General features: G+C 35.2%; 1 protein-coding gene across 2 annotated transcripts in view; it reads right to left on the bottom strand.

The window, feature by feature from the left end:
* Positions 1–1,172: 1,172 nt before the first annotated feature.
* LOC124789921 (soma ferritin) overlaps positions 1,173–11,723 on the bottom strand; it is a 68,525-nt gene continuing 57,974 nt past the window's right edge. Inside the window, exons 3-4 of one of the 2 annotated variants that reach the window (XR_007016188.1) lie at positions 8,469–11,167; positions 1,173–1,200 (exon numbers count right to left, since the gene is read on the bottom strand). Coding sequence is in view for 1 of the 2 variants with exons in the window: in XM_047257441.1 (XP_047113397.1) it covers positions 10,985–11,167 (183 nt within the window). In the remaining variant the exon portion in view is untranslated. Of the gene's footprint in view, positions 1,201–5,757; positions 11,168–11,723 lie in introns of those variants that run through there. The other variant, XM_047257441.1, reaches the window with a different exon arrangement.

The following is an 11,723-nucleotide window of genomic DNA, read 5'->3' as shown; positions in this document are numbered from 1 at the left end:
GGGTCCCTACCTGTTTCTTTTTTACGTAAATGACCTACCACTTGCTATTGATGTTCATTCAGTCTTATTTGCTGATGATACATCAGTTCTAATTGAAAATGAGGTATCTGAAAATATTCCAGAAAAAGCCAAAAATACTTTAGAAAAACTTGAATCTTGGTTCTATCAAAATGGACTAAAACTAAATGTAACTAAAACCAAAATGATGCAATTTGAAGCTAAATCAGTAGAAAGGAGTGAAATAAAGATAACTTGCAATGATCAGGATATCACAGAAGCAAACCACGTGAAGTTCTTAGGCCTAAATCTTGACAAAAATTTAAATTGGAAGGTACACATAGATTACTTAGCAAATAAATTGAACAACTTAGCATTTGCAATGTGTATTTTGTCAGGTGCCACAAACATGGATACCAGAAAGATAGTTTATCACTGTTACTTTGAGTCAGTTATTCGTTATGGCATAATCTTGTAGGGGAATTCAGCAAATGTCACCAGGCTCCTAGTATTACAAAAGAAAGTAATTAGAAACATGTGTGTTGCAAAAAAAATGGGAATCCTGTCGACCACTGTTAAAAAATTTAAAAATACTATCTATCCCCTCACTTTACGTATATGAGATGGTGGTGTTCCTATATAGAAATCAACATACACTAGACACTTTCCGTTTTGACCACAACTAGAGCACCCGCCACAGAGATAACTTCAAACTTCCAACACATCGTTTAAAACTTTATGCCCAAATGGCAGAGTATATGGGGTTAAAAATTTTCAATGAAATAAAAGGCAGTAATATATTTAAAATGGAGACCGGTTCACTGAAAAGATTGCTCTTTACTCTTCTGGTGGAAAAGTGTTATTATTCTGTCGATGAATTCATTGAGGACAGCTTCACAATCTGAACACAGGGATTGTATTATATGTATTATTTTATGTACATGTGTAGCTGTAACCTAGCGATGTAAAATATAATGTAAACTTTTGTATTTCTCTTAAAAAAGTGAAAAAAGTTTCTTTTGTAAGCCTTGACATGTCTCAATGATTTGAAAATTGTATGTAATGAGATGAATAAACCACATACCACATATCGCATATTACTCCACATAGCAGGCCAAAGGAGACAGCAATAGCCTCACGTACAGCGCACAGTTGCCAACCTCTTTACAGTCAAGCTCCACTCTGTCTCATATTTTCTTGATACTGGAATGAGATATCATTCTTTTTCTACCATTAAAGCAATTTTAATATGTTAGCTATATTTTGTACTCGGCAATTGTATGATCTAAAATGCACCAAGTGTGAATTGGTCAGTGACTGTATTATGCACTGAAAACTTTTCAAAATATATGCAGTATTTTACTTTGAAGTATCACAATAATTATGGGCAATAATGAAAATAAACTGGTTCATTACAAAGTTGTGATGTCAGACTATAAGATGCAGATTTTTATTTTCTTTTTATTTATTTTTACCAAATAGTTTCCTGAAAATTTAATGAGGAAGACAGTATAGCAGAGAATGTGTGAATCCAAAAATAGTGGTTTTCAAGTTTTTACATGAAAAATACAAATTTTACTTAGAAACTAAATAGAGAGATGGATGTAGCTTTACTTCAGCTACATAAAACTTTTTTGAGGTGCATAATCTTATGCACTTGACATTTCCCTCCCCGTGTATCATACAAGAAGTTTCATGGAGCGACCAGCACTTCGTGTTGCACCAGACAATATTATAGACAGACCCATGTTGTAAAATCCATGTTTTATCACTGTTGTCACACTGTGAACATACTAAATCCTTCCAGTATGCTCTGCAGATGCAGAGTGCTTCTGTGTACCTTATTACATATCATGTCACTGCAGTGTGAACTGTGCCTTACTCAGTCACGTCTATTTATTTATGATCGTATAGTGCGATTGAGCATACTTATTTACAATCATGCATTTCTTACTGCCAGATGTGTCAGTTCACAATCAAACATATTTGAGTGCACCTGCTAATTCATACCTTAAAAAAAAATTCTGACCTTCCTTCTAATGTCCTACATAGCTCTCTATATAATACCTACCATTTATTTCCAGTATAACACTTCTGTCATGTTTTCCCTTCCTATTTTCGATCTTTTTAACTACATTTTAATCACTCCTTTTGTCTTTTGACCATCCAGCCATGAATCCCTGCTTATTCTACCTTTGCCAATTATGGAAACTCTATGCCCTCTCAAAACTTCAAGCACAAATCCTCTTTCTGAGATCTTGTCTGTCACATGGTATACCACCTAATGGCAGTCAACATCTTAAAACTATTATCTCATGCTGGCACCACCCTACTCCATGAACCCCAACCTTTTACTCTTCAACCTGTCTGGTTCTTTATAATAATACAATCAAATCCCAGACCATACCTGACAGGCATCTACTTCTTTCGCAAAATCTTTTTACTGTGACCATGACTTCCTGAATGCTGTCATTACTAGAAGCTCTTGTCTTTCAACAATCCTGTCTTACTTGTAGCCATGAAGCTACCTCTGACCCCTCTCCTCTCCCCTCCGCTCCCGAACAACCCCCTATAGCTCCCTGACCACATCCTGCTGACTTACTTCACCTTCTTCATTCACAAAAATTTTGTTGACCATTCTGCTGAACACCCATCCCACAATGCTGTTGTCAACCTTTCAGCCAAAACTGACCTTTGCAGAAGTCTCAGTACTTACTAAACGTTTCACCTTTAGCCCAAAGTGTAAGTTCAACCATGCTGGACTTGTAAGGGATCGCCTTTCCTTCACTAGTCGTCTGTAATGGAAACATTTCTTCACCATGCACCCCACTGACAACAGCTCCTTATGGCCTTAGGTCCATCCCAAAACCTAGATCCATCTCCCTCCTCACATTACCAACTCCCTGAACTCTTATCTGTTACCCACTCCCCAAACCCAATGCTACAGGTCTCCTTACCCTTTGTGGCTGGGTACAATGCTCCCATAGGACAGACTTCTGCTTTTGTTGACCAATACTCCCAAGCTAATACTCATAACCTTCCATCCTACACTCAAGACACTGCTCGCTTCCTTCACTACCTCTCAACAGTTCCTGCCCCATTATCAATGAGTAAATGTAACTTCCTTGTACACCAACATCCCTTATGTCCACAGCCTTGTGGCCATGAAGAACTACCTTTCCCAATGTTCTTCAGTCTCTTTCCCAATCCTCCTACCCAACCACATCCTGGCCAATCATTATTTCCACTTCTGAGCACCAAATCTAGACTGTGGAACAGAATTAAAGAATCAGTTTTTCAGGACCCAGTAACTGCCACCCACTGTGATGCTTAAGTTTGAAATTAGGCTCAATGATGTGTACAACCTTTCTCTGTACTGGTGCAAAATCATGACACCCTGCAATGTCACCTTCTGGTTCCATGATGCTTCAAATAGCAAGGTGTCGACACTTGCAAAAGAAAGGTCACAGCCCAGAAGTTCATGTGATGAGTAAGGGAGGGGATTAATGATGTCACACTGGCACCAAAGTTCAGCCCAATGCCATGATGGACATGTCACATGGACAGAAGATCTTCACACCCCCTCTTACCCATATTTCACCCCTCCTATTAACACCTCTGTGAGGGGGTCAGAACCGTGACACCCAGCGTTGAAATCTCAGAACGTATCAGACATAATGACTCAATCAGTATGAAAAGGCAGCAGGGGAGGTATAAAGGGTGTCAATGAAACCAGGCCTTTCCCTGGGGCATTGATTCCCACACACTTTGTAGTCGAAAACAACATTCTGCATTGCAGTTAGTGACAGGAAAATGTTCTTCAGAACCTGACACTGCTGACAACCTTGAATGCTTTAACCTTTCTCTTAAATGGAAAGAATCTGTGGCAACCACCCACCTTTATTGAGAACTTTAAAAATGTATTCGTACAGACAAAACCTGTGACATCATCCGAGGTGTTTACAGAGCAGCAACCTTTTCTACACATTCAGGTTTCAGATGGCCTGCTATCAGGTGCAAGAGCAACAATGCAGTGGTGACAGAGCAGCAGGATAGTTTGCCTCCAGGTCTCTGGTACCCTTTCAAATGACTTCATTTGGAGCATCATTTGTTGTAGAGCAAATTAGGTTTTCAACAACATTCAAATTTCACGATCATATACCGGTATACACCAAGGTGCGCTCTTTTCTCCCCCTAACAAATGAAAATGGCATGTTTTCACGAATGCACTTCATGAGAATGAAGAAGTGGAGGTAGATCAGATGTATGTGTGTGTGTATCAGGAGTAAGGCATGATTTAGTACTGAACTTTTTAAAAATGTTTCACTAACAATACGCTCTTCTGTTTTTGGAATATCATTTGTTAAGTTGAAATAAATGTTGCTTTCGAAACTCCTCAACTTTTCATTTGAAACCAGACTCTTGTGATGATCAAAATTTAAAAACGAAGTAATATGAGCAAATGTGAAGAAATGAGATGAAATACCCCATTCCAAATGTGAAAGCTGTGTTCCATTTCTGCACCCAACAAACTGAACCAACCGACTTATTGCAGACTTACATGAACAGAATAACAAATTTCCTCAGGATTCATGTGAAACCCTGGAGTGAAATTTACTTCGAACACATACACATCACTGGCAAACTCTTACCATCGCTACTCTCTGAGAGAGGTGAAATGTGCACCAGAGTGCATTAATGTTGTTCGCCTTTAGCATTGTTACTAATGGTAAGGTATAGAAGGAGCATGAACAGTGTGAAATGTTGTGTGATTTTTGTGATAGGCACAGAAATGTGGCTTACTTGCATGTGCATTATCAGCATCTGACAAGAGTTGAAAAGCATCCTATTGTGAATCTCAATATGGTCGGCTTGTAAGATCATGCAATATGCAGATTTGTGGGAATTTGGGAGTGTCACTGGCCTGATGGACTGAATGTGAACATGAGGGCAGGAATATTCACCATAAATTTCCAGTCGACCACATTCGTCCATATTGTCAATCGCTAATATTTGAGGCTCGCCATATTGTGCAACAAGCATATTTTAGTTCCATCACATCTTTGCCTGGGATCTGAGAACAAGTACTGGACACAATGCAACATTCTATGTCCTCTTCCACCACAGCAATTGTGGGTAAGCTTGCCTCAGGAGAGGCTACAAGAGCTTTAACACCCTCCCCAACTGAATCGGTGCATGCATTCAGACCAGAGTGGGTGCAACAGCATACTGATAAGTAAGCTCATACTACTAAGTGCTTTGTAAATTAGACTCTACATTGTGACAACTGAAATAATGTCCCACACTCTCTCAATCCTTGAAGTTTCCTGCCCTCAGCACTTTTTGTAATTAAACATTAATTTGTTCTGTCTCTCTACCTTTTTAAGAGAATGACTATGAAATTGCATTCCCTCTTAAGAAAATTAAAATAAAAATCTAGCCTAATACTTGGGTAACACAGGGGATATGGAAATATGGAGAGCGACTTAGAAAGCTACGTAAATCAGCCAGTCTAAATCCAGCTCTGAAACAGTATGTCACCTGTTACAGAAAATTGTACAGGAAAGTCATTCATGCAGCAAAAATTTACCTAATGACTCATATCAGTAGAAGCAAGGGTAACAAGAAAATGAAATCAGTTTGGAATGTGATAAATACAACTGTAGGCAGAAGTAAAGTAAGAGACAGCAGCTTTGTTATTAAAAGTGAAGACAAAACTATAAGTGATCCTTTACATATTGCCAATATATTCAACCTTCATTATGCAAGTATTGTACAAAGGCTCATAAAAACCCAAAGTCAAACAAAAATTAAACATAACATCTCCACAAATTCTAAAACTATGTTCTTATACCCTGTAAGTGTACAAGAAGTACAGAATGCAATCAACAAACTAAAAAATAAATTGTCTTGTGGCACTGATGGCATTCCAGATAAAGTACTTAAACACAGTATAAATATTGCTCGTCCCCTTGTAGATATAATTAATGCCTCTTTCAGCACTTGCACTTTCCCTAAAGAACTAAAGCTGTCAATAATAAAACCATTATATAAAAATGGTGATCCTCATGGTGTAAAAAACTTCAGACCCATATCCCTGATATCCTGTTTCTCAAAAGTTATTGAAAGAATAATGCATGAAAGACTCTCCGCTTTCCTGAACACAAGTAGAATATTAAACAGTGAGCAAAATGGCTTCAGAAAAAATAGGTCAACTGAAACAGCTGTATATAATTTCCTAAAACTTCTCCTGATCTTTATAGATCATAACGAAGTAAACTGTGGGGTGTTTTTAGATTTATCAAAGGCATTTGATGCTATTGATAATGAATTATTGCTTGAGAAACTATATTGCTATTGTGTATGTGGTACTGTTCACAGCTGGTTTCGATCATACCTGTCAGACAGATACCAGAAAGTAGAAATAGTTCACGAAGGAACCTCTTACTTTTCAGAATATAAGAAAGTTAGTAATGGAGTGTCACAAGGTTCTGTGCTGGGACCCCTCTTGGTCTTGATTTTCATAAATGACCTACCAAACTGTTGAACACTAGCTAATGCTGTATTGTATGCAGACAATACAAGTCTTTTTATTAAAGCTCGAAATGAGACTGACTTGCAACAAAAAGTAGAAATACAAAAGAAGAAGCAGGAAAATGGTTTAGAGATAACTGTTTATTTGTAAATGAGAAAAAAACAGTATGGATGAATTTCAGTCATGTATCGAATCAAGTAAAGCCCAATATAGTCTTGAAACTTGGTGAACAGAAGATTTTACAAACTTCAAACACAAAATTTTTAGGTATCTGGTTAGACAAGAATCCAAAGTGGGATAAACATATTGAAATGCACAATAAAAAGCTAAGTAAATGCTGCTATATACTCAGAATGCTGAAAAACTGCTGCAGTGAAAAAACAATAATATGTGCTTATTATGCTCTTATGCATAGTCTATTGTGGTATGGTGTCTTATTTTGGGGTATTTCAAGTCTGGCAAAGCGGTCATTCATTATTCAAAAACGAGCATTAAGAATAATGAAAGGGGCTGCACCAAGCGAGCCCTGCAGGGTTATTTTCTAAGAATTTCAAATAATGTCGCTTCCATCTTTATATATCTACAAAAGTATCTGCTTTTTCAAATCTCTCACCCAATTTTCTTCTTTAAATAGTGAGTGCCATGACTACCCAACAAGACACAGGAATGATTTCCACAGAGAAACACACAAAACAGCCCAATATCACAAAAGTGCAATATATCACCCCAAAATCCTTTTTAGTGCTCTTACCTTGAGCATCAAAAAGATAGAAAAGTTTTACATTTTTAAAAATGAGCTTAAAAAAATGTTATTAAGAGAACAGCATTACAGAGTACATGGATTTTCAGAACATAGTGACATAGTGGTCAATGATAATGATAATTCATATTTGAACAAATGTATGAAAATAGTCTGCCTGTACACACTATAACTAATTAATTACTGTTTGTTCTGTTATTCTCTACTAGTGGTCAATGATAATGATAAGTCATATCTGAAAAACAAATGAAATAGTATTCACTATAAATAATTAATTATTGTTTGTTTTGTTATTATTTACTATACGATGCGTGAGATATATATTTATATATGTTTTACCACAGTAGGCCTATGTAATTAATTTACTGTATAATTACAATCTCATATAATGTAACATGAAAACTCCTATATGATTGTATATGATAAAATGGATGCTCGCTCACACACACACACACACACACACACACACACACACACACACCTCAGTGATTATATATTCAATGGTACTGAATCACATGTATTTTATTTAACATGTACATATAAAAATGAAAATACTGTGATGTAGCAGCTTGTTATTTAAAAAATACAGTCCATCAGCAACATATAATTCAGTTTTGTCACTTGTATTTGCTTATAGCATTGAATATGGAGGAATGTACCATCCAGGTGAAGAAATGAACCCTCTCATCTGATATCCATTAAGCATATTTTTCAGTAAATGGAGACAACAAATAGCTCTGCAGGTATTTGCAACTCTCAGAACCAAGAACAGCTTCCGATCAAATATGAGAAAGGACAGGGGTGTAGCAAAGGCAGCTGAGGAAGGTAAAAAGGACCAGTTACCAACTTTGATTGAAAGTGTGAACTCTTGTTGTATTGTATCACATCTGTACTCATTCTCTTGTTTCATCTAAAGTATACACTTTTTTCTTTGTCGACAAATACACTGAAACACTGCCTGCTCCCTAATGAGTATATGAAAAGTCATGTTTACTGAAAGATAAGTTGCACCTCAACATTTATTATTTATTTATTTGTTTCTTTATCTTTTCTCAAATGCCAGATGAAAGGATCAGCATTTCTAAACACTGATTGTTATTTTATTAATATCACAGTTAAATGACTAGATTATTACAGTATCTAAAATAATACATCTCAATAAAATCTTAGCCATACCTTTACAGACTCTTATTTATACAGACTCTGCAAATCAAGCACCTCAACAATACACGTCATATCACAGTTCATATCTGTAAATAGGAAGCTTCGTAACTTTGAGATGTCTTGAATGCACAAAACATTACAGTAGTTACATTTACAAGCAAAAAACACTGTCAGATGGTGATAAAAGGAAGTAATTAAAAATCTTATTCTAAACATTAAGTATCAAACACACACATAATTCTTAAAGAGAAAGCTGTACTCAGTTTCAACATGCTTTGTAATGAATATTATCTCCACAACACAAACTAAAAGAAAAGCAAAAATGTATTTCATTTAGCTGCTATTACTCAAGAATCAGTCAATTTCACCAGTAATATCATGGGACTATTAAATAATGAAAATAAATAGCATTATAAATATAATGAAGCTCTTCATTATGGCACATTTACAGCTAAATTCCCACAGACAAAAGAAACCATGGTAGAAATATTGAAGTAATGATAAGAATTCATTATCAGTTTATGCAATTATTGCTGAACTCAAAACTTCTAGTTTAATATTATTCACTTAATGGCATACTGTGTGAACTCTTGCCGACAACACTATTAAAGATACATTCTTGTATGTGGAGGTTATGTGACTGACAGAAGGTAACTTGGTTTTCACAAACTGGCTCACTGCACAGAGTGGTGGTTTTGCAATTATAAATGATGAAGTTATTTTGCATTAAGAAGAATACAAAACCTGAATATAACTGGAGACTGTTTGCTATTATATTACATATGAAAATACCATAAATCTAGCAAGAAACCAGTCTATTAAAATAAATACTACAAAATTAAAGCTATTGCAATGTGAATAAGAATTTTTAGGTCATATGATTTCTTGTTTCTTTAGTTTTCCAAATTAAATGTTCGGCCCTAGAGCTAAAATGAATGTTGCTAAAATAATTTAACAACACAATAATACTGCATTTCAGTTACACACATAACAATATTCATTAATTGCAACAAAATCATCACAGCAAAATTTTTCTAGTGATCTAAGAAGGTATTTCTACATTATTTTATTCCAGTTACACAACATATTTTCTTTATTCATCAGGTAATTAATTTTGGTTGGGAATAATGTTCAGACTTGAGTACATATAGTTTGACAGTCATATTGAGTCTCTTGTATAAAAATGCTATGGTCACATTAAGCCAAATAAACGTCATCATACATGTATATAAAGTACTGTGACCTTCGGGGGTTCCTTTTTTTCTTAAATTTAGATGTCTTAAACTGTTATTTTAATGCTTATTTTTTCATATACTGCTCCGGCATAGTGGCACAAATCAAGCACTTCATGTGTGGGCGCGCACACGCTGACTCTCTGAAGGAGCATATTAAACTAGAAAAATAAGTGGAAGTGAAACTGACAGAAGCAACATCTGATTTGTTCTACTAAGGACAGAAGCATAAAAGCACGACTCAAACTTCACTGAATGCCAAATCAAGTCGTAATCACTGTGTTCATAGTAAGGCTGGTGCAGGTTCCTTTTGATGAACAAGGTGAAATTGTGCTTCAGGAAAAAGAGCTATTTGTATTAGCTAGTTGTCACTTATTGGTCTGGCAGATAGTGAACACGCAAACAACACAAGGAACAGTGGCATGATGCTTTGAGAAGTAGGCACCATTTACAGTTTATGAAGACATTGTGTTCATGCCATGAAATTCTGAGGGAAAACTAAATGCAGGGCAACAATGTGATAGTTCTGTATTAAGACTAAAAAAATAATAATAAAAATAAGAAAAACTTTTTACAACAAGCAACGGAAAATCCAGGAAGGAATGTAATTATATTCAAGTATAATTCAAATATTGATACAAACCTTTTTAAGAAGTATTTTGAGGGAGATATACAAATGGCTGCCGTCATTTTCATCAATGCATTCACAGAAGAGCATAATGAAAATGAGAAAGTATTTAATTTGTTGAGATCACACAAGAAGTTCAATTAGATAGACCAAAAACATCACAGATAGATATTGGATTGTTTCTTCAGAGAATCAGCATGTTTATTATAACTGTGCATTGTGGTACTTAAATTTTACACATGCCCACTCAATATGATTAGCAAACTGTGTGTATTCAGGTCTGAGGAATGTGATTATGAACCCAAATTAACTGCCTTAGGTTTAAAAAACAATATATGTTCTGTGACAGGAATATAAGGATATAAACATAAAAATATAAAATTTTAAAAATCTATAAAAGATAAAAAAATCTTTGTACATAAATAGTAATCTGTTCAATAAAATAACAGTTTTTACATAATTGTACAATTGCCTTACTTAAAACTACAAAGTAAAATACCAATAACATTTGTGGCTGTTGACAAACACTTCAATAGCCCTCAGAAATGAGGACAAGTATAATGTGCAGCAGTAGAACAGCTTTATGGCTTGAAATTTATGAGAACTGACTAGATACTATGATGCACAAATGTAAAGCAGTACCAAGTGAAGATCGATAATTTTAAATCTTAATGTAATTCTCTATCAAATACAAAAATTCCTAAACCTTCGCCTACACGGCAAATATTTGTGAGCTTATCTGCAATATCTTTAATAGAATCCACTTGTTCTTGTAAGAATTCTGTCTCCAAGAAGTCACAAAGATTAGCATCATCATGAGCTGTGGCAATTTTGTGGAGATCCAAGAGACTCTAAAAAGAAATGAAGAAAATGTTTCATGAAATAGTTAATGAAATGCACAGAGAAAAATAGTTAGCTAAATTAAATAGCTTTAGTTCTGTGCCTGAATTAATTGTCCTTACTTCACTGCACTTTATAAAGGGACTATACCTATGTAATCTTGGGGTATTTTAGTTGGCAATACAGACACAAATTAACCGTGCATCATGATACATCCTCTGTGATTACTACCTTTCAAAGTTTTAGCAATGCATGTTTTTTCAATGTGAGACTACTGATTAATATTCATGTCTGGAAGCCCATAATTTTTGCCATGAAATTTACTATCCTTTATATTAAAATGTTTCAAATCTCACTATTGAACTCAAGAAAATGTATTTATATCTCTATAAATTTATTGGTGTGAATCATACTCTGATGTGTCAATATAAATATACCTTTGGTTTATGTTTACACTGCTGTGAACAGTAGTAGATAGTCGGTGTTGTGCTGTCGAAGAGGGTTATTGAAATGTAACATGTCTCCATTGTACCTAAGTCAGATATACTGTCAATGTATCAAGAAATG

Source organism: Schistocerca piceifrons, chromosome 3, assembly GCF_021461385.2.
Source record: "Schistocerca piceifrons isolate TAMUIC-IGC-003096 chromosome 3, iqSchPice1.1, whole genome shotgun sequence".
Taxonomy (NCBI): Eukaryota; Metazoa; Arthropoda; class Insecta; order Orthoptera; family Acrididae; genus Schistocerca; species Schistocerca piceifrons.
Note: the sequence above shows the minus strand (reverse complement) of the source record. Positions and strands in the feature narration are given on the sequence as shown.